This window comes from Palaemon carinicauda, chromosome 34, assembly GCF_036898095.1.
Source record: "Palaemon carinicauda isolate YSFRI2023 chromosome 34, ASM3689809v2, whole genome shotgun sequence".
In the NCBI taxonomy this organism is placed as follows: Eukaryota; Metazoa; Arthropoda; class Malacostraca; order Decapoda; family Palaemonidae; genus Palaemon; species Palaemon carinicauda.
This window is the reverse complement of record NC_090758.1, coordinates 79,197,938-79,225,452: the sequence shown is the minus strand read 5'-3', so window position 1 is coordinate 79,225,452 and position 27,515 is coordinate 79,197,938. Positions and strand designations below refer to the sequence as shown.

The window sequence follows — 27,515 nt, the reverse complement described above, 5'->3', positions numbered from 1 at the left end:
TTTGGGGGTGAAAGGGTTAAAGTACACTGATGATTGATTCCTGAAAATGGTGGACCTCAAAGCTGTGTCTTTGCAACCCCTCCTTTTTATCACTCGGCTTTCTTAACATGGCAGACTCTCTGACCAGAGTTTAAGGGGTTGAATATTTATCGTGATTAGCAGAGACAAGAAACTGACCCTATGTACATACTATCAGTACCCAAGCACCCTTTCTATCAAGCTAGGACCCGCTGGAGCCAGGCAATAGCTGCTGATAGATTGATTGATTTTGAGTTTTTATGGCATCCTGCTGATGACTCGGCAGGTAGAACTATGGGCTCCCTCAACCCCCCATCTTTAGCTTAAAAGAATTGCAAGGTTAAAGACACTGCTGGAAACTATTGAGCTTGAACCAGTCTCAAACTCCTGTCCGATAGATTGTCAGGCAGGGATGTGGTGTTATCCCTTATTTGATTTTGATCAATAACTAGTATTTGATTTTGATCAGTAAAAAGTATTTGATTTTGATCAATAACTAGTATTTGATTTATTCAAGAGATATTACACTAATTTCTCAACTTATCTCAGTAAATGTGGCAATGCCGAGTCGAATTTCCTGTGGTACTAGGATCGGAAAGCCATAGTGTCATATAGCATTTTATTTCCTGTTCATACCAGACAAGAATTTTCAGTTGACGTACGATGTACTGTTGTTTCACATTTGCATCCTTTCTTTTTTTTATTGAATAGCCTCTTTTTAATAGGCTTTAACAGGCAGAAACAAAACTTGATAGATTTGTTCTCCTATGAGAGGTAAAGTTCAGAGTAAGTTAAAATTGAAGTAATTTAGTAGTGAAGTCAAACACTGGAAAGTTTGAAGACCCAGGCCTTCATGGCTGAGGACTATGAAGCGTGAAGTAGGAGATGATGAATGGAGAAGTTTTGATTTATAAGCTCAAGATAGAGACGACTGGCCAAATCGAACCGAGGCCCTTTGCGTCAATCGGTGTAGGAGGAGATGATGATGATGAGGAAAAGGATGATGAATAGTGAGGTAGAAAGGTTATTAAGAATAAACTAGATAGTAGAAAATAAATGCAGCTGCACAGAGAACCCTGAATAGCCGCCTACAGCAACCCAAACATGCCCCACTGTTAGTGTACCCCTTATATTGGAGGTAACTAGTGAGGTTTCCTTAACCCTTTTACCCCCAAAGGACGTACTGGTACGTTTCACAAAAGCCATCCCTTTACCCCCATGGACGTACTGGTACGTCCTTGCAAAAAAATGCTATAAAATTTTTTTTTCAGATTTTTGATAATTTTTTGAGAAAATTCAGGCATTTTCCAAGAGAATGAGACCAACCTGACCTCTCTATGACAAAAATTAAGGCTGTTAGAGCAATTTAAAAAATAATATACTGTAAAATGTGCTGGGAAAAAAATAACACTTGGGGGTTAGGGGTTGGAAATTTCCAAATAGCCTGGGGGTAAAAGGGTTAAGCTAAACATGCCCCACTGTTAGTGTATCTCCTATATTGGAGGTAACTAGTGAGGTTTCCTTAAACAGTAGTAAACTGCAAGTAGAATTCTTTAGCTTGAAAATAGGGAGAAAAAATTGACTTCTGAAAATCTATTACTTCTCAGATTTCCATTCAACTTTTTAATCTTTAAAAAAAATACATTTTGGTTAAGTAAATATTACCTACCTTAATTTTTTGTAGTGTTGAATTATCTATTATTACAGTATTGTATTATTATTATTATTATTATTATTATTATTGTTATTATTATTATTATCATCATCGCTAGCCAAGTTACAACCCTTGTTGAAAAAATAGGATGTTATAAGCCAAGGGCTCCAACAGGAAAAAACAGCCCAGTGAGGAATGGACACAAGGAAATATATAAACTACAACAGAAGTAATGAACAAATTAAAATAAAATATTTTAAGAACAGTCGCAACGTTAAAATAAACCTTTCATATATTTAAACTGTAAAAACGGTATAAAAAAAGAGGAAGAGAAATAAGATAAAATACTGTGCTAGAGTGTACCCTCAAGCAAGAGAATACAAATACAAAGGCTGTATTAGTACTGTATATGTGCTAGACTGTATTTGTAACTGTTCATGCTTCCCCCAGGGCCCTGACGAAGACCAGGAACCCGAATCCGAGATGACGGTCACAGAGTTGAAAGCCGAGGCCGCGAAACGCGCGGAGAAGCTGAACGCCCTAGAGACTGGCGAGATAGAGGAAGAGGACAGGGATCGAAGACTGAAAGAGGGCGACGTGAAGAAGGAAGACGGAAGCCAGTCGAACGACGGCATTGACTGGGGAATGGGTGAGTCGAGCAAAAATCCAAATTGTGGGTTTTTATAAGCATAAATGATAGTCCTTGTAATGGAACCTCCAATGGCTAATTTTTTTTCAAAGCCTTTCATTAGTTTTATTTACTAATTTTAAGTACAGTAAAGGGATTTTGACGAATGAAAAATCTTGGACGTGACAATAGGCGTCGGTAAGATCGATAGAGGTGGTGACGGCCCCACGGGGAAGTAAGGTCCGCACCTGAGAGACAGTCAGCATGCGGAACCTGTCGCAGAGAATGTAGGAATTCAGTTTGGACAGGTCCAGAACTACTCTTTAGGTCGTCGAATTCTCCGTAGTATTACATAGAATTCGCCGGGTGACACAGATCGACCCAGAAATGGTATACATGTACTGTATTATGAAAATAGCTATTTTCTTAACTTATTTCACTCGGTAGTTCATTTGCTTTGCTGAGTAACATAAAGATCCAAATTATTACAGTCCTGAAGAAACATATTTAACCTTACTCTATTCTACTTAAGTATATAATGTATAATTGGTAACCATGAACTGCCATATTGGGGGTTTTAATCCCTTGTACCCATGACCAACTTTGATGTAGGAAATACTGTGCCCAAAGCTAAAAAGGAACAGGTTTTACCAAACTAACCGAGTACGGTAATCTGTTCTTAAATAAACTGCCCTATAATTTGTCACAGTATTATTATGATGGAATAAATCCCTGACTAAGCTTGAGAAATTTAAGATAGTCCCCCCCGTATTGGTGACGTTGTACCAACCGTGTGTCACACGATCGTACATAGATTATTTTGTATATATTATGCTTGTATCTGCGCTCTTCCCTCGCACTAAAATGAACCAGAATAAACATGTCTGCGTTTTTCCTCTGTAACATTGTCTGTTTCTCGAACATGAAATTTCCTGTTGCCTTGAGGTTTTGTATATAAAGGAGAGTGTTCTTTAATAAACTTACTCAGTTGATTGCTTCCTGCCTTTGAGTCACAACCTTCTCTCGGCCCGTCACAACGTAAATGTAAATGTAAGGAACGACAAAGAGCTGCGTGGAGATTAGTCAGAACAATAATGTTTATCCATTCAAAGAAAGTGCAATATGGGACATGCCCCACTGCGCCCTCTGAATTTGTGATAGGTTGATATTAGAAATGTCCTGAACACAGGAGCCATTTGGTTGGTATTTGGAGAACTACCCCAGAGTATGTACATCGTTGTCACAGAGACTTCAAACTTAGTTCATATTCGAGGGAATGAAAATCCACGCCAATTAATACATGTTAACCCTTTTACCCCCAAAGGACGTATTGGTACATTTCACAAAACACATCCCTTTACCCCCATGGACGTACCGGTACGTCCTTGCAAAAACTGCTATTTACAATTTTTTTTTTATTTTTTTGATAATTTTTTTTGAGAAATTTCAGGCATTTTCCAGGAGAATGAGACCAACCTGACCTCTCTATGACGAAAATCAAGGCTGTTAGAGCAATTTGAAAAATATATACTGCAAAATGTGCTTGAATAAAAAATAACCAGTGGGGGTTAAGGGATGGAAAGTTCCAAATAGCCTGGGGGTAAAAGGGTTAAGGTCAAAGGTTCAAGGTTGAGTAAAAACTCGAGAAATAAGCTGCAGCAGCGGAGGTCTGTGCTCTACTGAGCACCCCTCTAGTTATTTTTGAGTTTCTCATAAAGTTTATTACCATGTGTCTTGCAGGAGAAGACGCCGAGGAAGAAGAAGAGGACGACGTCAATCCGTTCGCAACCTTGAACGAAGAGCTTTACCTGAACGACCCGAAGAAGACTCTCCGCGGATGGTTCGAGCGGGAGGGATACGACCTTCCGGAGTACATCACTGAAGATGTAAGCCCTGGAGTTTATAAATGCAAAGTAGAGTGAGTATAAATTGTTTTTTCCTTACAGGGTAGGAGGGTTAAATGTCTTACCTCGAGTAGCGTTTGTAACATTTTGTTTTTATTTCACTACCGATATCAGTTTTGACCGTATTAGAAACAATCCGAGTTTCATCGGTGGCTGGAAAATAGAAAACAGAGGAAACAATATTAAAACATGGTGAAACTCACGATGTTTTCTTCCTCAATAAGAAAATTCCATCTCAAACTCACGATGTTTTCTTCCTCAATAAGAAAATTCCATCTCAAACTCACGATGTTTTCTTCCTCAATAAGAAAATTCCATCTCAAACTCACGATGTTTTCTTCCTCAATAAGAAAATTCCATCTCAAACTCACGATGTTTTCTTCCTCAATAAGAAAATTCCATCTCAAACTCACGATGTTTTCTTCCTCAATAAGAAAATTCCATCTCAAACTCACGATGTTTTCTTCCTCAATAAGAAAATTCCATCTCTAATCATCCTGGAGTTGAAATGACAACTTTACCATGTAACTTTACGTGTTATTTGCGATCTCAAGATTTAAACTGTTTCGAGCATGTGATATGAAAGACTTTGGAACAACTGGAGATCACTTATGAACACCAATGAAAATGTCCTTGTGCGATGTTCAAAAGACTGAACTTGAACACACGATCAGTACCATAGTCCCCTCTCCACCCAAGCTGGCACCATTGAGGACCAGGCAATGGCTGTGGATGCGTAGGTTGTAAGTTGATGACATTTCCACTAAGTTGACAACTTTTGACTTGGTCAGAAAAGTAGTAAGCATAAAACTGGATGGATAAAGACCAATTTGAAGTGATAGTAAATGATGTAGAAAAGGATACTTACAGATTCTTGTCCAGGTGAGAATTCTGGCCAAAACTCTACAAAATTTCACATATTTGATACCCTAAAGAGAATAAATTTGATTAACCCTTTTACCCCCAAAGGACGTACTGGTACGTTTCACAAAACTCATCCCTTTACCCCCATGGACGTACCGGTACGTACTTGCAAAAAAATGCTATAAAATTTTTTTTTTTTCATATTTTTGATAATTTTTTGAGAAAATTCAGGCATTTTCCAAGAGAATGAGACCAACCTGATCTCTCTATGACAAAAATTAAGGCTGTTAGAGCAATTTAGAAAAAATATACTGCAAAATGTGCTGGGGAAAAAAATAACCCCTGGGGGTTAAGGGTTGGAAATTTCCAAATAGCCTGGGGGTAAAAGGGTTAAGAATCTATAATGACAAGAACGATTGTCTCAAATATGTTCTCCTATCTCATTAATCCATGAATTTGAAACTGCGTAGCATTTCCTTCACTTGTAAATTAAATTTTTTAATGATAATACTATCATCCGCTCCTTCTTCATCATTAATAGTTTCCTTCAGGCTTCCCATACCTGGTCCTGGAGGCGGCCCTTTAGTAGCAATCGTCGAGCAGAGGGGGAAGAAGAAAGCAGCCGTTGTCCAGTGTGCCATGGAAGCCTGCCGGCTGCTCGACAAGCAGGGTGTTCTCCGCCAAGCGAAACATGGTAAGGTTGGATTACTTAATAGGTTATTTATTGGATCTCATTTCCGCTTTGTATTTTTAGCAAATTCATTGCATTGCAACTTGGTTATACTAAAAAAGTATGATTACAGTGTGCATTTTTAATTGCTGTTTGTTCCGTAACCGAAATACAAACCACGCTATTTACAAAGGGTTATTACTTTTAGCGTAGCTGAAATGGCGAGCCATTAGAATTTAACGAGGGTGTATTACCCCCGCGCTAGTTAGCGGGGGGGTAGGGGAGTGGTAGCTAGCTACCCCTCCTCCCCCTCACACACAGGTGAATACTCACTTTCACTTTTGGCTCGGACTGTGACAGACGTCTCTGTCTTGGTCCTCGCTTGGCAGCCATTGTCTGTTTTGTCTTTACTTAATCGCTTACTTTTCTTTTACTCAATATATATGTAAACATGTTTTCATGTTTGTATATATATTTGAGTATAGAAATAAGTAAGTTTCCTTTTCAGATGTGTGTGTGTAGTGTGCGATATCTACGTGGAGGCCTCGGCAGTTAGGCCACCACGGCCTTTTTATGGGTTGCGATCGAGTTTGACTTCGGTCTTTCTCTCTCTCTATCTTGAGGTCGTTCACCCTTTTACTATGTTTTACTACGCCCTTGTAGCTTCCTTCCCGTGTGGGTGGGGTTGCTACGCCGTACATTTTGTCTCAATTAGTTTATGAATCTAATTGTAGTTGTTAATTTTTCAGCTTGTAGAACGATTCCTTTCGGGGTTTTCGTTTTTTCTTTAGTGTTCATTCATTTTTAAATTACATAATTACATAGTTACATAATTATAATTGTTATAATTCTGTTTTGGTTACAGCTCTCCTTCCGCGAGTGTAAGTGGTTGTGAGGGCACGTGCCTGTTGTGTAATTCTTGTTCCTTTTCCTCGGGATTCCTCTTCGGAGCCTTCCCGGGGGAATGAATGTGTACTAATATTATTTGTTTTATTTTTTTACAGTTACCGATCTAGTTCGTTTCTGTAATATAGCAACGGTGTGAGCTGTCTGGTTGAGTCCTGGGGATTCGGCTGTTGCTGCCTCCCCCCTTGTATTGTCGTCAGGGGCGTGTCTCCTTCTACTGGTAGTACTCCCGTGTCGACGGACAGCTCTCCAGTTCATTTTAGAACAGTCAGGAGGCTTGCCTCCTTGGGCGGATAACTTTCCTTCCGAGGGAAGTTTTTTCCTGTCCAGGCTTGAGCTTTTCCTCTTTTGGGGGGTTCTTCTCTTGCCTTTTTTTCGTGCGACTATGCTCTTGGTGCTGAGCGGTCGCACCTGCAGTTTCGCTCAAGGGGCTGGGCAACTGCAGGAGCTCCTCTTCGGAGGATTGCTCCTTTTAGGTCACTGGCTGACCAGTCTCTTCCTCGAAGTGTTTCTCTTTCGTTCGCGAGAGAGTACACTCATAGAGACTCCTCTTCGGAGGTTTCTTCTGTTGCTGTTGCTGTTGGCCTCCCTCGCCGTAAGGCCCTCCGTCCGCCTCGTCGTAAGGGCCTCTCATCTCCCTATAAGGGTGCTTGAGGCGCCTTTTTGAATCTCCGTTTGCAGCCTACAACTTCTTTTTCTCGATCTTCCGTCTTGGTGCAGATGGACAGCAGTCTAATCTCGTCTTCCGACGGGCAACGGTCTTCCCGACGGACAACGGTCTTCCCGACGGACAGCGGTCTTCCGACGGACATCAGTCTCCCGGCGGACAACGATCCCTTCGGGGCAAAGGGTTGCCCCCACGGGGGTTCTTCCCTTGCGTGTCAGGGTTTCCCTGCGCGTCCTTCTGTTCGTCAGCGCTCTCCTGTTCGTCAGCGCTTTCAAGATGATCTTCCCTGCGGTTCCTGTTACGTGCCCTGTGCGCCCACGTTCGCCCTCGCGATCTAGAACTTCGGTTCAGGTCGGGGTCAAGGACTCTTCTTCTTTGCGCAGGCTTCCACGCGTAGCCTTCTGCTCGTCAGCGATCATCAGCTCGTCAGCGATCATCAGCTCGTCAGCGATCATCAGCTCGCCAGCGATCATCAGCTCGCCAGCGATCTCCGGATCGCCCACGTGTGTTACAGCTGGCACGCCAACGTTCTCCAACACTTATGAAGGAACATGGTTCGCCAGCTACTAGCTCAACTGCGGATGCTGATCGCCATCGCGTTACCCTCAACTGCGGATGCTGATCGCCATCGTGCGACCCTCAACTGCGGATGCTGATCGCCATCGCGCGACCCTCAACTGCGGATGCTGATCGCTATCGCGCGACCCTCAACTGCGGATGCTGATCGCCATCGCGCGACCCTCAACTGCGGATGCTGATCGCCATCGCGCGACCCTCAACTGCGGATGCTGATCGCCATCGCGCGACCCTCAACTGCGGATGCTGATCGCCATCGCACCCTTTCACGCGATCATTCACCTGCGCATGCTGCTCGCCATCGCACAACCCTGAACGATTGCCCGCTTACGCATGCTGCTCCTCATCGCACCACCCTGAACGATCGCCCTCCTGCAGATGCTGATCACCATCGCACCCTTTCACGCGATCATTCACCTGCGCATGCTGCTCGCCATCGCACAACCCTGAACGATTGCCCGCTTACGCATGCTGCTCCTCATCGCACAACCCTGAACGATCGCCCTCTTGCGGATGCTGATCACCATCGCACACTTTCACGCGATCATTCACCTGCGCATGCTGCTCGCCATCGCACAACCCTGAACGATTGCCCGCTTACGCATGCTGCTCCTCATCGCACAACCCTGAACGATCGCCCTCTTGCGGATGCTGATCACCATCGCACCCTATCACGCGATCATTCACCTACACATGCTGCTCGCCATCGCTTACCGCCAGCGATCTTCTTCACCTACGCGGCAGCACGATCCCTCGCCGTCACGCCCATTCGCCTGCGCGCCCACGCGATCGCTCGCCTGCGCGCCCGCGCGATCGCTCGCCTGCGCGCCCTCGTGACCGCTCGCCTGCGCGCCCGCGCGACCACTCGCCTGTGCGCCCGCGCGACCATTCGCCTTTGCGCGACCGTTCGCCCTCGCGCGACCGTTCGCCCTCGCGCGACCATAGTTCGCGGCGAATTCCACAGCCGGTGGTAGCAGCAGGGACGCGTGCTCCTAGGCGGCACTCGGGATCACCTCCATCCAAGCACAGGTTGGTAGTGCAGGACGAAGACAGGTCAGTACAGCATTCTTCCCACCTTCTTTTCAGGCAGGAACCGTCGTGTCCTCTCCAAAGGATCGCCCGATCCCTTTCACCTTAGCGAGGATTTCGGACTCTGTGTCCTTGGAGCAGCAGACATGGTTTGATCCGCTGGCACGGGCGTTAATGAGGGTTATGAAACCAGCACTCACCGGCCAGGGTAACAAACCAGCGGCTGTCTCTCCTACGCTGAAGAGAAAGAGAGGAGTGGACTTCGTGGTGACTTCCCCCAGGGCGAAGTTGGTTCCCAAGAGGTCGGTCTCGAGGGTCCCCTCTCCTGTACGAGTACTCTCTCCTTCTCCCGCCCTGGAAGGATTTTTGGCGGGGGGTCTTTCCGTCGAAGATTTCTCCATCGGACAAGGGGTGACTGCTTACCTCTTCCTCTAGGAGCTTACCAGGTTCTTTCCCTCCTCGGTTACGGCCCGAGGTTTGGTTCAAGGAAGCTACAGGAAGATCAAGGGTACTTTCCTCCTCTCGAGCTCAGGCACCTTGGCCTTTCGTCGTTAAGTATCTACTTGCGGACAAGCTCGATGTTGTACCATCTGGACGCACTGACTGAAGGCTTCCTTCGGGTGTCTCATCTGTGGAGGTCAACGACCTCAGACACCCTTCCATCCTTGAGAAGAGTTTTGTCTTTGCCCAAGGACAGAGACTTAAACATCTGCTGTGCGGAGTAAATCGACTTCCGGTTTCACTCCTCCAAGGCGCTTTCTTCCAGACTCTGCAGGGCTCCAGCTCCCTTTTCTTTCAACCACGTCGGCCTAAGTTATCGGCTACGACAACTGGGACAAGGTGTCCAATTGCAGTTTCCTCCTGTCAGGAACAGATGGCACGGGAGACTCCCCCGGGGGGGCATAGTCCTAAAAGGAGTTCACGAACTCTAGGATTGCAGGTTTTTTCGCTGGGAGGATGCTTAAGGTTACTCATCCGAATGACAGCTTCCCGATGCCCATTCCCGCACAATCTCTGTGAGTAGCCAAGGATATCGCGCCTGCCGTCTCTGTCAGCGAATTCAGTGTCTCTGAACCTCTATGCCATAGCATCAGCAGAGTTGCCCGGTTGGGCAGAATGATCCATACCTTAGGCGAAGGTCTTCCTTAGGATCATCGACGGCTTCACCCCCGGCCCCCTCAGTCGATCCTTTCTTGTAAGGAAGGATCTGAGAGGGGATGTCCATAGTCGACCTCTCAGCCCTGATCAAGTTTGTCGAACAAACTTCGGCCAGCGTAGACCAGCAGAATCGATCAGACTGGTAACGAGGCGACAGGACTCCTTTAACCCTGGATCGGAAGGACGGGTACTTTCAGTTTCCATTCCATCCATCTTCCAGGGTGCTCGTCGAATTCAGCCTAAACTGCAAGTATTCCTGCTTATGATGCAGTGTGGCTATCCCGCCGTGGCATAGCAGGTTTGTTTCCCCAGAGAACTCTCCCTGCCTTCCTCTTGGCCGCTCAGGTGCAGACTTCCGCCTCCTCTGCTGTTTGGAGGGCTGGTCAACTCCGGTAGGCTCGGGTTTCGACCTTCTTCAGCGCCGGGAAAAGCTTCCGAATGCTGACCATGAGTGTGGGCTCATGGTATTTTGCTTGGAGCCTTCTCTTCCTCTGCCTCAACATCTGGAGTATCTGGCCATGATATTGAGTCAACCGCCTTACCACGTTGGAAACCCCGCTTCTCGTCCGTCCAGCGAGGTTAAGCAACGTCGGTACTTGGATGGGTGACCACCTGGGGACGCCAGATTCTGTTACCACATCCCCCGAGCCTTCCTTTCGGTTGACTGTGGCAAGACTGAGGAGAGTCGCAGTACCTGTTCTCAGTCAAGCAGAATTTTCAGCCCTACCTTGGAACGTTTCCTAGTTCTTCTTTCCTCATTGACCCGTTTATAGTCCGAACGGTCGCCTCAGGATAAGTTCCATGTGGGGCGATCCAAGTTCCGGTGGCTTCAGGCAATGTTTAACCGGACTCCCTGGCCCTATGGGACCAGCGGAACTATTAAACCTGCAATGGGTGTTGACCTATGGAGCCTCTTGATGGTAGTGGATATTCTCGTCCTTTCCCCACATTCTTGATGCGGTTCTCGGACTCGTCAAAGGAAAGGGGGGGGGGCATGTTCCGGTCCAGGCCTATGGTCAAGACCTGAAGGATACCTCTCCATCATTCAGGCAGGCTTAAGGGCCTTAGTCTGGCCCCTCTTCAGATCCTACCGCTCCTGCCAAGTCGCCCCGTTGCGTGTCGACTTCATGCTAACCAGCAGGGGACGCATTTTCACACCTTCACATCTTGCAGTAGAGATACCGGGATGATTGAGATTCTCTCAATTCCACCATCGGCTCTCTCATTCCAGGCAGGGGAATGTTTCTCTCAGACTATCCGAGCAGAGCCTCATAGAGAGAGTGTACCTAGGGGTCTTTGACCTTGGGTAACCAGCAAGTGCTGGTCTGGGGGACCTGATCGCGACAGCTTGGAACCTCAAGCTTCCGCTAGTTTTCCCCCCAGTCTCAGACCCCGAGACTCTGGCAAGATGCATTCCGGTGATGGTGGGACAACTTCGACGCCTGCGTCTTCCCTCCTTTTTGTCTGCGGACAATGGGTCTCAACAAAACCAGGTTGTCTGTCAACCTTTCAATGGGAGAGCTCCACTGGGACTATGCGCAGAACGGTTTCTGGACCCTCTGCTTCCCCTGACGGAACTCCCGGGAGAGCTTCTCCCACGGCGCAGACTACTCAAGCAACCACACTGCGACATCTCTCCCGAACCGGGGCGTCGCTTCGGCTTCATGCCTGGAGACACTACGCCTCCTCCTCTAGAAGAGACAACCCGCTACAGTCGCGGTACGGAGGTCGCGTCATCTGCGATAGTCATCCACAGGGGTCTCCCAGGCAAAGTGAAGAGTCTAAGGTGGTTGGTGCCGTGGGAGATATACCTCTTCCCGTGAGGCCTCTTCTCCAGCAATAACGGTCTTATTGCCTTTCGGCGGGAGGAAACTCCTTTCCGCTCTTGGCAATGAAGCCTGTCGCTCAGCCTTTCCCTGACCTTCAGGCTTAAAGGAATAACTTTTTCCTGCCCGCTGGATCTATCCTCGCTCATGCGAAGCTACGATCGTCCCTGCCCTAGTCGGAGGAAGACCTCCAACTTGGAGCATGGCTCGGACTTTTAGTCCTTTAAGAGATCTTCTCAAGACCCTTTTACGACAGGCCTCGGATAGTATTCCGCCTTGGGTCTTCTGCTCACTCTGGCCACGGCCAGTGTGTAAGCAATCTTCTTGGTCTCTTACTACTCCCCCCCTTTCTAAGGAAGAGGGGAAGGCAACATTCAGGCTCGCTCCTGAGTTGTTGGCTAGACTCAGAATCTGAGGGTCCCGACCCTTCGGTCCGATTCATTCAAGATTTTGAGTCTCCATTCTGTGTCTGATGTCCCAAGACCTTCTCTTTCTTGCCAGTACAGGAATCGAGAGGTTAGCGCTGGGAACAGCTGCAGTTTGGCCTCAGTTGCAGCCGATTTGGGAACACAAGGAGGACATGGGGGGAGAGTCACCAGTATACCTCTTCAGCCCGGACTCAAGGACATTCATCTCGACCTGTCTTCAGACCCTCCCCCGTCACGTCGCCCTACAGCACGATGTTGGATACATCGCAACGTCCCTCGCCTTCGAGTAATACTACTCTGTGACGCAGGTGCTACAAGCTGGAGTCTGGAAGCGTCTGATGACCTTCGCAGCCCGCTTCCTGCAGGGCGTGACCCACAGGAGTCTCGATACGTTTTCTATCGCTCTGTGGTGGCTACACAACAGCTGGTCTAACCTCAGGCTCCTTTTTGGACAGGTAGCAGAAGGTTGAGGGCATTGTTATCAGGTTTTAGTCTGCATGAACGAAAGAAGTATGTCTGGCCCTTACTTCTTTCTTCATCATCCCCTCTACGGGGAAGCAGCATCCTGGTCTCTGCATAGCTGACCTCGAACCTCTGCAGGTAAACCATGCTTCCTTGTGTTCCGAGTATTGAGTCAATACTGTCGCGTCCCCCATACCCTGACGAGGTGGTATTGGGAACGTCCTAACCCAGAGTTCCTTCTGGAACTCCAGGTCAACTGCCTAAGACGGGTCACACTTCTTCCTTCACACACAAGCTTACGTAGGCCACATGGTTCCTTGCGGTGCAAGGAACTTGTGAGGTGCAGGGACTCCTTTTCTCGAGTGCGACTCACTCGGATTCTGAGTCCCCGGGTAAAGCCAAAGCCAGTATGGCTGGGGACTTTCCACCCTTCCTAAGGGATAAGTCACCCTTTGTAAATAGCGTGGTTTGTATTTCGGTTACGGAACAAATGACAAATTCGAAGATAATTTGTATTTTTCCTAACCATACAAACCTTAGCTATTTACACATATTTGCCCGCCAGCCCTGTCCCCCAAGACAAGTCCTACCTCTAAGTGAAAGTGAGTATTCACCTGTGTGTGAGGGGGAGGAGGGGTAGCTAGCTACCACTCCCCTACCCCCCCGCTAACTAGCGCGGGGGTAATACACCCTCGTTAAATTCTAATGGCTCGCCATTTCAGCTACGCTAAAAGTAATAACCCTTTGTAAATAGCTAAGGTTTGTATGGTTAGGAAAAATACAAATTATCTTCGAATTTGTCATATCTGTTGATGTGTGGGGCTATCAATCTATGTTGAAATAAAGGTGGGTGAGCTCTGTTTGTATGAGAATTATACAGCCTCTGTAGTAACTCAGGGGAAATGAAACCTGTACATAGATCATACATATACCAAGGCACTTCCCCCAATTTTAGGGGGTAGCCGACACCAAACAAATGAAACAAAAAAGGGCACCTCTCCTCTCTACGTTCCTCCCAGCCTGACAAGGGACTCAACCGAGTTTGGCTGGTACTGCTAGGGTGCCACAGCCCACCCTCCCCCGTTATCCACCACATGAAGCTTCATAACGCTGAATCCCCTACTCCTGCTACCACCGCGGTCATCCAAGGCACCGAAGGAAACAGGAGGGCCTACCGGAACTGCATCACAATCGCTCGCCATTCATTCCTATTTCTAGCACGCTCTCTTGCCTCTCTCACATCTATCCTCCTATCACCCAGAGCTTCCTTCACTCCGTCCATCCACCCAAACCTTGGCCTTCCTCTTGTACTTCTCCCATCAACTCTTGCATTCATCACCTTCTTTAGAAGACAGCCATTTTCCATTCTCTCAATATGGCCAAACCACCTCAACACATTCATATCCACTCTAGCTGCTAACTCATTTCTTACACCCGTTCTCACCCTCACCACTTTGTTCCTAACCCTATCTACTCGAGATACACCAGCCATACTCCTTAGACACTTCATCTCAAACACATTCAATTTTTGTCTCTCCGTCACTTTCATTCCCCACAACTCCGATCCATACATCACAGTTGGTACAATCACTTTCTCATACAGAACTCTCTTTACATTCATGCCCAACCCTCTATTTTTTTTACTACTCCCTTAACTGCCCCCAACACTTTGCATCCTTCATTCACTCACTGACATACATCTGCTTCCACTCCACCATTTGCTGCAACAACAGACCCCAAGTACTTAAACTGATCCACCTCCTCAAGTAACTCTTCATTCAACATGACATTCAACCTTGCACCACCTTCCATTCTCGTACATCTCATAACCTTACTCTTACCCACATTAACTCTCAACTTCCTTTTCTCACACACCCTTCCAAATTATGTCACTAGTCAGTCAAACTTCTCTTCCGCGTCTGCAACCAGTACAGTATCATCCGCAAACAACAACTGATTTACCTCCCATTCATGGTCATTCTCGTCTACCAGTTTCAATCCTCATCCAAGCACTCGAGCATTCACCTCTCTCACCACTCCATCAACATACAAGTTAAACAACCACGGCGACATCACACATCCCTGTCTCGGCCCCACTCTCACCGGAAACCAATCGCTCACTTCATTTCCTATCCTAACACATGCTTTACTACGTTTGTAGAAACTTTTCACTGCTTGCAACAACCTTCCACCAACTCCATATAACCTCATCACATTCCACATTGCTTCCCTATCAACTCTGTCATACGCTTTCTCCGGATCCATAAACGCAACATACACCTCCTTACCTTTCGCTAAATATTTCTCGCATATCTGCCTAACTGAAAAAATCTGATTCATACAACCCCTACCTCTTCTAAAACCACCCTGTACTGCTCAAGGAAATTACTTAAATCAGCCATCTTTCCAGAGACAGCAACCTTCAGTGAGTTTCTTTTTCAATTATAACTTGAATAATACATGTCTTCCTTTTAGGATGATGACTTCAATAGTTTATGAACTGGTTCCTTATTGACAGAGAATTCATTCTATTTCACCAGTAACTAATGTTTCCATTCATTATTAATAGTAGATAACAGTAGTTATCTTAGAATGATGAATACCTTTTTATTGTGTAAAATGAAAATGGTTCTGCTTTGATAAAAAAATTGCTGAATTTTTCACACCGTCGAAACTTCACTAAATTCTATTATTAGATAACTTTACTTGATCTCTCACTCTTCCAAAGATAATTTCTGAGGTACAATACTGAGGCTGACAGCTGGAGTCTTTTTTTATACCTGGCTTAATGTCTGAATAGGTAGTTTGGTAGATTTTTTGTTCCTCGTTTGAAAACCTTCCATCCTTTAAAATCAGGAATGTCTTCAGTGGGACTGGAATGGCTGTTCAGTGTGTTAATGAGGTAGTTAACCCTTTTACCCCCAGGCTCTTTGGAAATTTCCAACCCTTAACTCCCAAGGGGTTATTTTTTCCCCAGGACATTTTGCAGTATATATTTTTTAAAATTGCTTCAACAGCCTTAATTTTTGTCATAGAGAGGTCAGGTTGGTCTCATCCTCTTGGAAAATGCCTGAATTTTCTCAAAAAATTATCAAAAATATGAAAAAAAAAAATTTTTATAGCATTTTTTTGCAAGGACGTACCGGTACATCCATGGGGGTAAAGGGATGGCTTTTGTGAAATGTACCAGTACGTCCTTTGGGGGTAAAAGGGTTAACAAGAGGTGGTGAGAGAGAGCGAGTAATCCCGCCCACTTTCCTATCAAAGCCTCTTCCCTTTTGCCGTCAGTCGCAACGAGTACGGATGTACTGTTTGCAACCTAAAACCAAGGCTATTAATTCTCTCATGCATCTGTTATTATGGAGGCGAAGCAGGATATGAGTACTGTAAAAACACCGTAAAGGCTGAACAATGTAACAGGTTTATGGCTAAGCCGAAGATCGATCCACACTTTATTTTTTTGAAGGAGGGGTACGTGTATGGTTGTTTTCAGTCATCTCCAAGTGCCCAGTTTAAATTGATGACCTCCTTGTTGAGTGGCAAGTATTTGGTTTTGAGAGAGTAGAAAGGTTAAGGACTCTTCAATGTCATTCATGGCAATGGCCACACCAATGCCGAAGAAGCTCTGTTGCTCCCTTCTCTATGAAGAGTGCAGGCCACTGAATCTCCGGCATATACACCCCTGGTTTGGTCCATCTGATTACATGTCAAGAGCCAGGAGAACTTGAATCTAAATTGACGAGTGTATAAGGGTGTGGTGGCATGTGGAGTTTCCCTAGAGAATGCCGGAGTCTAATATGCACTGAGAGTTCTCCAGTTGCCATTCGCAACTGCCAAAGAGTTTGACATAAGGAAGGCATGGCCTTCTTTTGATCTTTCAGGTAGCCCCTCTATGAAGTTTTTGAAAGAGCTGGTGGCTAAGGCTACTTAATTCCCCCTGAGTTTCCAGTGACGGTGATCTCGGAGCCTAAAAGTGTCTCCCCAGTGTCCATCTTTGTGCCAGTAACCTCAGCGCCAGTTAAGACGGTATCTGTGAGGGTTGAGAAAAGGAAGCCTCCAGTACCCGATCCTGTGCCAGTTACTCTAGTTCCATTGAGACCATTGTCTGAAAAACCTAAAGGTGTGCCTCCCATTGCTCCCCCTTGTGCCAGTGACTCAGGTTCCAGGGCTCCAGTAGCGATCCCTGTACCAGTGAACCTCTTACCTGTGATGCCTTCCCCAAGGCTATTGTCTGAACCCACAGTGCTAGTGATATGAAACCAGTGCTGCATTCCTATTGGAGGAGCCCGTGTGTGAATGGGAATTTTATCATCGGTAATCACGCAGACCTCGATTCTTCTACTTTTTAAATATTTAACTTAGCCGGTGAATATATAGCTGCAACTCTGTTGCTCGACAGACAAACTCTACGGAAAAACTCGCCAGCGATCGCTACACAGGTTGCGGGTGTGCCCAACAGCGCCATCTGTCGACCAGATACCCAGCTCTTATGTAAACAAAGACTCAATTTTCTCTCTGTCGACGTGTCGACAAGACGTACTTTACTCGCTGTTGCTAAACTGGAGTTTTTCACATCTAATTGGTGAAGTAATATATTCTGGTTTTGAGCTTTCGCTGTGCAGGGTTTTTCTTCAAACAAATCCTTGAACTCTTTTTTGTATCGGATTCTTTGTTGATGACTTAGATCGTTTTTTGGAATTTTCCCTTGACCAATTCAAAATGGCTGACCCTTCACAAGTTCCCAAATTTAGGAAATGCAATGCTAGGGACTGTTCTAGGCGTCTTCCGAAGGCTTCTATCTACCCTCACACTGTTTGTTCCAATTGTCGGGGTAAAACCTGTCAATTGGAAGATCGGTGTGAGGAGTGCGTTGGCCTTTCGGAATTCGATTTTATCGAATTTCAAAAGTACACACGTAGGCTAGAGAGAGATAGAGTTAGGAGAAGTTCTTCTCGATCTATTGATGTATCCTCTCCTCATGCCCCACAACCTATTCCTTCCCCTGTAGTGGTTGTTCCTAACCCCCCTCCTAGCACTCAGGAACCATCGATGGCTGACATGATGCGTGCCATCCAGGCTCTGGGTGAGAGAGTTGAGTCCCTTGCAAGTGACCGCAATCAGCTCATGGCGGATGTTAAGGAGCTTAAGTGCCAAAGTGCAGTGGGAAGTGCTAAAGTGCCAAGTGATAGTGTTGTGGACAGTGCTGCGCTTGAGGGTTCGTCTGTTCGTGCCTGTCGTCCTCCTAGTCCGGGACCTCTTGCAAGCTCCCAAGTCCAGGGGAGAAGCAATGTCGTACGACGCATGGGTTCGAGAGGCTTTAATCAGCGAACAGACGTTCCCTCCGTGGTATCGGGCGTATCTCCTCAAGATCGCCCCTACCTACCTAAGACGAGAGAGCCCATTTATACCTCGTCGTCTGAAGGTGTTTCTCGCAAGAAACTTTGGACCAAGGTCTCGCGACCGTTAAAACGTAAATCGGTCCCTTCAGGACAAGTCCAACGGCCCGGTTGTAGCCACTGGGTCAGTTCGGACTCGTTGCCGTCATCCGATGACTGCTCACCGCCTAAGAGAGGCAAAGCGGTACCGCTTCAGACACTAACACCGTCTGTCGCCGCACCTGCTCCAGTAGACCCTAAGTGGTCTTTACTGCAAGACATGCAGTCTAAGCTTACGTCTCTGATGCAGGACTTTCATGCGGAGAAGGTTGCTGCCGTACCAGCTAGTGCAGTACCTAGCCTACAACCCTCCAAGCGATCGGTTGTGCGTCCTGTGGACGCTGAGGTAACCTTCTCACGTACACCAGTTGAGAGAGTTCCTCCACCCATGCGTTCCAGTGTGGGCTGCCAGCCGCATGTTGACGTTAAGCGACGCACGGAGGTTGCCTTTGACGTTCTGGATGTTCAACAACCATCAGAGTTGCCTTGTTTTGACGCGGTGCGTCAACCTCCGCAACCCAGTGTGGTTTCCACTGCGCAACCCAGTCAGTCTAGACAGTCTCGGGTAGACGCTGTGCGTCCTCGCGCTACCATGGTTGTTGACAGCTCACAGACTGTGCAGCAGTTCCATGACGTTGCGTCCGGCTCAGTCACGCATGCACCAGTGCGACCGGACTCAGCGAACCAGCCGTTACCCACTCCGTTGCCGTTTCCTCATCAGTTGTCGGATGAGGAACTTTCTGATGATGATGTTGCTGCACATCAAGATGAACAACAATCAGAATTGGACGAGCCTAAGTCTACTCAACCCTCTTTGGACTTTAGAAAAGTTTTGGCTATTTTCAAAGAGCTGTTTCCTGACCAGTTTGTTTCTGTGGCTCCTCGTTCTCCGCCTTCAGAGTTTGTTTTAGGCATGCCTTCTACCGCACCTGCCTTTACTAGACTCGTCCTCGCACGCTCGTCCAAGAGAGCTTTGCGGGTGATAGGAGACTGGTTACTGTCCAAGAAGAGTTTAGGGAAGACAGCATTTGCTTTTCCCCCTGCTAGACTCTCTTCTAGATCGAGCGTCTGGTATGCCACGGGAGAAGTTCTCGGCTTGGGAGTTCCTGCCTCTGCCCAGGGCGACTTCTCAAGTCTTGTAGACTCTCCCCGCCGCCTTGCCATGAGACGCTCAAAGATTTGTTGGTCATCATCGGACCTGGACCACCTTTTGAAAGGAATCTTTAGGGCTTTTGAAGTTTTTAACTTCTTAGACTGGTGCCTAGGAGCCCTAAGCAGGAAGATCTCTTCGACAGATAAAGAGACTTCTTTGCTCATTATGTCCTGCATGGACAAGGCCGTCCGTGATGGGTCTAATGAGCTTGCTGCATCCTTTGTGTCCGGAGTCCTGAAAAAGCGAGAATCTCTCTGCTCATTCCTTTCTGCTGGAGTTACACCGTGCCAGAGATCTGAGCTTCTCTTTGCTCCTCTTTCCAAGTGCCTATTTCCAGAAGTCCTGATAAAGGAAATAGCCGCTTCGTTAGTGCAGAAGGACACTCACGATCTTGTTGCGTCCTCAGCTCGCAAAGCTCCCCCTTTGCCTACCTTGTCAGCTAGACCAAGGATGGACACTCCTCCAGCGTCTCGCTTTATTCCGCCCTTTCGTGGCAGAGCCTCCAGCAGAGGAGGTGCTCGTGCCGAAGGGAAGCGAGGGAAGAAGAAAGGATCCAAGTCCTTTAAGGGCAGAGTCTGACTGCCCGCAACTTCAGACAGCAGTGGGAGCCAGACTCAAGAACTTCTGGCAGGCCTGGGAGAAGAGAGGCGCAGATGCACAATCTGTGAAGTTGCTCAGAGAGGGGTACAAGATCCCTTTTGTACGAAAACCCCCTCTAGCAACGTCTCCCATCGATCTCTCTCCCAGGTACAGAGAGGAAGAAAAGAGACGAGCCTTGAAACGGGAAGTGTCTCTTTTGCTAGAGAAGGGAGCGGTGGTCAAAGTCTCGGACCTTCAATCTCCGGGATTCTACAACTGCCTCTTCTTGGTTTCAAAGAAGACAGGAGGGTGGAGGCCGGTGCTAGACGTCAGTGCTCTGAATGTCTTTGTCACAAAGACGAAGTTCTCCATGGAGACCACAAAGTCAGTCTTAGCAGTGGTCAGAAGGGAAGACTGGATGGTCTCTTTAGACCTAAGGGACGCCTACTTCCACGTCCCCATCCACCCAGACTCCCAACCTTTTCTGAGATTCGTTTTCGAAAAGGTGGTCTACCAGTTTCGGGCCCTGTGCTTTGGCCTAAGCACAGCTCCTCTCGTGTTTACGAGGCTGATGAGGAATGTTGCCAAATTCCTCCATTTATCGGACATCCGAGCCTCCCTTTATTTGGACGACTGGCTTCTCAGAGCCTCTTCCAGTCGTCGCTGTCTGAAGGATCTAAAGTGGACTCTAGATCTGACCAAGGAATTGGGACTCCTGGTCAATTTGGAAAAGTCGCAACTGGTCCCATCCCAAACTATTGTGTATTTAGGGATGGAGATTCACAGTCTAGCTTTTCGGGCTTTTCCGTCGGCCCCCAGAATAAGTCAAGCCCTGTTATTCATCCAGAAGATGCTGAAGAAGGAACGCTGCTCAGTCAGGCTGTGGATGAGTCTGGTAGGGACGCTATCATCCCTGGAACAATTTGTGTCATTAGGAAGACTACAGTGAACCCTCGCTACTTCGCGGTTCGACAATCGCGGATTCACCACTTCGCGGGGTTTTTCCATAACCCATATATAAATACATATCGCGGATTTTCCGGAAAATTCGAAAATACCGCGAAATCTGAAGACCCCCAAATACGATATTTTGTTACCTGTAATTCCATTAATACTGTAATTAGTAATATCTGCTCTTACTGATTGTTCATTGCATTACATATGATATATAATTCAGCACAGAAAGAAATAAAACACGAAAAGAGAATGTGATCATACGATAATTCAGTACGTAGTAAAATTAAATCGAACATGAAACGCAAATCAGATGCAGTCATACCATATTAGAATGGTGTGTACTGTAATGGATGTGCTTCTTTTCCATGAATCTTTTGTATGTATACGTACGTAGTACAGTACTGCATCCAATAATATTCTTTGTTGCAAAAATCACATTTCGAATAAGTGTACGAGAGAGAGAGAGAGAGAGAGAGAGAGAGAGAGAGAGAGAGAGAGAGAGAGAGAGAGAGAGAGAGAGAGAGAGAGAGAGAGAGAGAGAGAGAGGCGTAAAATAGCGTACGTAAATTTTTATTATTATTGTTATTATTATTATTATTGTTGTTGTTGTTAATAAAATTATTATTGTTATTATTATTATCATTATTATTATTATTATTACTGTACAGTATTATTATCATTATTTATTATTATTACGGTATTGTACTTAATCTACGTACGTTCAGTATGCGCGGGGCATCTTCTATGAGTAACCAACGCATCATAGTACTGTAAGACGGGTTGTGATTGGTTCAAGCGCTGATAGATGACGAATCAGAACTCAAGTTTTGTTATCTAGCCTGTGATTGGTGTTTTGCCCGCATCTCCTACCCGCAGCATCAAAGTTCTCGCGGGGCTGGATCGTTCACTTTCTCTTACCGCGTATCGCTGAGTAGACGTTCTTAAGTTTGTGAAGTTTAATCTGTGCTGTGTGCGACTGTTTTAAGTTGAAATTTTTGTTGAACTTTCTGTTAAATCCTACTGTACAATGCCTCCCAAGCGTTCTGCTTCTAGTAAGGCTGGTAGTGAGCCTAAACGCCACCGAAGGATGATGACAATAGCTGAGAAGGTTACGCTTCTCGACATGTTAAAAGATGGTAGAAGTTACGCGGCCGCCGGCCGCCATTTTGGCATCAACGAATCCACCGTTCGCTATATCAAAAAGGACGAGGCGAACATTAGAAAGACGGCTGCAATCACCTTTAGCATATCAGCGAAGCGAGTCGTTACAACGCGTAATAAAACGATCGTACGCATGGAAGGTGCTTTAGCTGTGTGGATTGCCGACTGCCGGAAGAAGAACATAGCCTTGGATACGAACACCATCCAAACAAAGGCTTTGAGTTTATATGAGAATTTTGCTGCAAAGGAACCTAAAGACGACGACGGCAACCATGCTGAAGATGATGATGATGCAGATGATCCTCAACCAGGGACATCCACTGATTCCCAGCCTCAGAAACGTTTTTCCGCAAGCAAAGGATGGTTCGCGAAGTTTCAGAAACGCTTCGCCCTGAAAAGCGTTTCCCTGCATGGGGAGTCTGCTTCCGCTGACACTGCCGCTGCTGAAACTTACGTGAACCAGACGTTCAAGAATATTATCGCCGAAGGTGGATACAAGCCGGAACAAGTCTTTAATATGGATGAGACTGGCTTGTTTTGGAAGAGAATGCCGTCGAGAACTTTCCTGTTCAAAGAGGAAGCCAAAGCCTCTGGCTTTAAGGCATTCAAGGATCGCGTTACCCTCGTGATGTGTGGCAATGCTGCTGGATTTTTGTTAAAGCCGGGGCTTATTTATAAGTCGAAAAATCCTCGCGCTTTGAAAAATAAAAATAAGAATCTCCTTCCCGTGTACTGGATGCATAATCCAAAAGCATGGATTACGAAGATGCTGACCTCCAACTGGTTTCACCAGTGTTTCATCCCGCAAGTCAGTCAATATCTCTTAGAGAAGGGCTTGCCATTCAAGATCCTTCTCCTTATGGATAACGCTGGTGGACACGCAACTGACCTGTCGCGTGAGGGCGTTCAGGTTGAGTTCCTGCCACCCAACACCACGTCATTAATTCAACCGATGGACCAGGGGGTTATCAGGGCGTTCAAGGCCCTCTACACGAAGAATACCTTGGCGGACCTCGTTGCGTGTGTGGATGCTGCCCAAGATGACGAGGATGAAGATTTCAACTTGAAGGCGTACTGGCGGCAGTACACCATAGCCACGTGCCTGCAGAATATTCAAAAGGCACTTCAAGAGATGAAACCTGCAACCGTGAATGCGAGCTGGAAGAAGCTGTGGCCCGATATTGTTTACGACGACAAGGGATTTACTCCGTCGAAAATCCAACACTCTGCAATACGGAAATCTGTGCAGTTGGCTGCCATAATTGGAGGTGACGGGTTTGGCGACATGACGACTGAAGACGTCGACGAGTTGTTGGACTGCCATTCCCAGCCCCTAACTGACGCAGACCTCGAAGACCTGACGAAATCGGCAAGTGAGGAAGAGAGTGATACCCAGGAAGAGACCCAAGAAAATGTCGAAGAAACGGGCTTAACATTAGAACGGCTTGCCAAGTTCTGCAACCATATCAAGGAGGCGAAAGAAATGTTACAAGAGTGGGACGAGGATATGGTTCGCTCGATGCAATTCTCCAACAAGGTTGATGACATCATGACTCCCTACAGGATGCTCTTGGATCGAAAAAAGAAGCAGCGGCAACAACTTCCGATCACAATGTTCTTCCAGCCTTGCAAAAAAGAGCCAGTTCCTCCTGCTAGTACGCCTTCGGAAGAAATTGAAGAAGTTTCCCAGGAAGAAGTTGAAGAGGTGTCCCAGGAAAAGACACCTCCGTCTGAAGAGACGTAAAATACTATCATTGACTGCACAGTAGAACACATCATCAGCTTCATCATCATCATTTCTACTGTGCAGCAAATTCATCGCCATCACCATTCAAGTTTTTCTTCAACTTCTTTCGTGGTGAGTACAGTAACAATCTTTATTTTTTACTTTAATATTCTTACTGCCTGTTTTATAGTTTAGTAATGTACGTACTGTATGCATTAAGTTAAAGGGAAGGTTTTAAAAGTCTACATGTTGTAACCTATCATATTTTTTTTGTTTAAAATTTACATTTACGTACGTAAAACAATCTCTCTCTCTCTCTCTCTCTCTCTCTCTCTCTCTCTCTCTCTCTCTCTCTCTCTCTCTCTCTCGTAAATTCTTTTCCTGCTTTGCTACGTACAAGTACTGTATAATTTATATTTGTAAGGTAACATATTTTGTAAATGCTTTTACTGTACTGTAAATACTGTATGTACTGTATCATTATTTATCACTATCATCATGCGCGTTAAATGCCTTGTTTGTTCTGAGCGTGGTTGTTTACTGAGCGTACACGCCGTCGTTTCAGGCGGCGTCATAAAGAAAAAGATTTCATTTGGAAGTCCTAAGAAAAATACGTAAACTAAAACATTGGTAATAAAAAAATCAACATACAGTACTGTATAATCAATATAATCGATGCAAAAACTAACCTATACATATATGTGTACACTAAATGAGTTTGTTTCTTCATTATGATCAGAGATGAACGTAAACAAAACATTGGTTGCCATTTTTTATCGTGCTTTTTAGGTGTTTAGGAAACGCATGATATAAAATCGCCTTTAATATTTGTGCCTGTTTTAGTTTAGGGTGCTGTAGTACATGCATTAAGTGTTCTGTACATTAAAGGGTGGTTTGTTAACAGTACTACGTACAAGGGAAGGTTTTAAAAGTCCGAATATACGTGTTAAATAAATAGGTAAATATGATGTCACTACTTCGCGGATTTTCACCTATCGCGCCCGCGTCTGGAACCTATCTACCGCGATAAACGAGGGTTCACTGTACACCTCCGTCCGCTTCAATACCATCTAGCTTTTCACTGGAAAAAGGACAAGACGCTAGAAGCGGTCTCGATCCCGATTTCCGAAAAGATGAAGTCTTGTCTGACTTGGTGGAAGGACAATATCAACTTAAGAGAGGGTCTTCCCCTGGCTGTTCAGACTCCCAACCACGTTCTCTTCTCGGACGCATCGGACGTGGGCTGGGGCGCGACATTAGACGGTCGGGAATGTTCAGGACTGTGGAACTCGAGTCAGAGGAACATGCATTTCAACTGCAAGGAGCTGTTGGCAGTATATCTGGCCTTGAAAAGCTTCAGGTCTCTCCTTCAAGGCAAAGTGGTGGAAGTGAACTCAGACAACACCACTGCCTTGGCGTACATCTCCAAGCAAGGAGGGACCCACTCACTGACGTTGTACGAGATCGCAAGGGACCTGCTCATCTGGTCAAAAGGTCAAGACATCTCACTAGTAACGAGGTTCATCCAAGGCAACTTGAATGTCATGGCAGATTGTCTCAGTCGGAAGGAACAAATAATTCCAACAGAATGGACCCTCCACAAGGATGTGTGCAAGAGACTTTGGGCCACTTGGGGCCAACCAACCATAGATCTCTTTGCAACCTCGCTGACCAAGAGGCTTCCAATCTATTGCTCACCAGTCCCGGACCCAGCAGCAATACATATAGATGCCTTTCTCCTAGATTGGTCACATCTAGATCTCTACGCATTCCCACCGTTCAAGATTGTCAACAAGGTACTGCAGAAGTTCGCCTCTCATGAAGGGACAAGGTTGACGCTAGTTGCTCCCCTCTGGCCCGCGAGAGAATGGTTCACTGAGGTACTTCGATGGCTAGTAGACGTTCCCAGAAGTCTTCCTCTAAGGGTGGACCTTCTACGTCAGCCACACGTCAAGAAGGTACACCAAAGCCTCCTCGCTCTTCGTCTGACTGCCTTCAGACTATCGAAAGACTCTCAAGAGCTAGAGGCTTTTCGAAAGAGGCAGCCAGTGCGATTGCTAGAGCAAGGAGAGCATCCACCCTTAGAGTCTACCAATCGAAGTGGGAAGTCTTCCGAGACTGGTGCAAGTCAGTCTCTGTATCCTCAACCAGTACCTCTGTAGCTCAGATAGCTGACTTTCTCTTATACCTGAGAAAAGGACGATCCCTTTCAGCTCCCACTATCAAGGGCTACAGAAGCATGTTGGCATCGGTCTTCCGGCATAGAGGCTTAGATCTTTCCAACAATAAAGATCTTCAAGACCTCCTTAAGTCTTTTGAGACCACTAAGGAGCGTCGTTTGGTTACACCTGGTTGGAATTTAGACGTGGTACTAAGATTCCTCATGTCAGACAGGTTTGAGCCGCTACAATCAGCCTCCCTGAAAGATCTCACTTTAAAGACACTTTTCCTAGTATGCTTAGCCTCAGCTAAAAGAGTCAGTGAGATTCATGCCTTCAGCAAGAACATCGGATTTTCGTCAGAAAAAGCCACATGTTCGCTACAACTTGGTTTTCTAGCCAAAAATGAGCTGCCTTCTCGACCTTGGCCTAAATCGTTCGATATTCCCAGCTTATCGGAGATTGTAGGCAATGAACTAGAAAGAGTCTTATGCCCTGTGAGAGCTCTTAAGTTCTATTTAAAGCGCACTAAACCTTTACGAGGCCAATCTGAAGCTTTATGGTGTTCAGTTAAGAAACCATCTTTGCCTATGTCAAAGAATGCTTTATCCTACTTTATCAGACTGTTAATACGAGAAGCTCATTCACATCTGAGTGAGGAAGACCAAGCTTTGCTTAAGGTGAGGACACACGAAGTTAGAGCTGTTGCAACTTCCGTGGCCTTTAAGCAAAATAGATCTCTGCGAAGTATAATGGACGCAACCTATTGGAGAAGCAAGTCAGTGTTCGCGTCTTTTTATCTAAAGGATGTCCAGTCTCTTTACGAGGACTGCTACACACTGGGACCATTCGTAGCAGCGAGTGCAGTAGTGGGTGAGGGCTCAACCACTACAATTCCCTAATTCCATACCCTTTTAATCTTTCTCTTGAAATGTTTTTAATGTTGTTTTTTGGGTTGTCCGGAAGGCTAAGAAGCCTTTCGCATCCTGGTTGATTTGGCGGGTGGTCAAAGTCATTTCTTGAGAGTGCCTAGATTAGGGGTTTGATGAGGTCCTGTTGTATGGGTTGCAACCCTTGATACTTCAGCTCCTAGGGGTCGATCAGCATCCTAAGAGGATCGCGAGGCTCCGTAAGGAAGACGTACTTAAAAGGCAGAGTAATTGTTCAAGTCGACTTCCTTACCAGGTACCTATTTATTTTGTTTTTGTTATTTTGATAACTTCTAAAATGAAATAAAAAACTCTTAGCTCATAAAATGTAAACATATATTACTGGTCTCTACCCACCATCCTGGGTGTGAATCAGCTATATATTCACCGGCTAAGTTAAATATTTAAAAATGATATTTTGATTATAAAATAAATTTTTTAATATACTTACCCGGTGAATATATAAATTAAATGACCCTCCCTTCCTCCCCAATAGAGACGCAGTGGGACGAGGAGAAAATTGAGTCTTTGTTTACATAAGAGCTGGGTATCTGGTCGACAGATGGCGCTGTTGGGCACACCCGCAACCTGTGTAGCGATCGCTGGCGAGTTTTTCCGTAGAGTTT

General features: G+C 46.0%; 1 protein-coding gene across 1 annotated transcript in view; it reads left to right on the top strand.

The window, feature by feature from the left end:
- LOC137626505 (kanadaptin-like) overlaps positions 1-27,515 on the top strand; it is a 49,828-nt gene that overhangs the window by 7,151 nt on the left and 15,162 nt on the right. Inside the window, exons 5-7 of the mRNA XM_068357542.1 lie at positions 2,123-2,321; positions 4,041-4,218; positions 5,620-5,762. Of these exons, the coding sequence (XP_068213643.1) occupies positions 2,123-2,321; positions 4,041-4,218; positions 5,620-5,762 (520 nt within the window). The remainder of the gene's footprint in view (positions 1-2,122; positions 2,322-4,040; positions 4,219-5,619; positions 5,763-27,515) is intronic.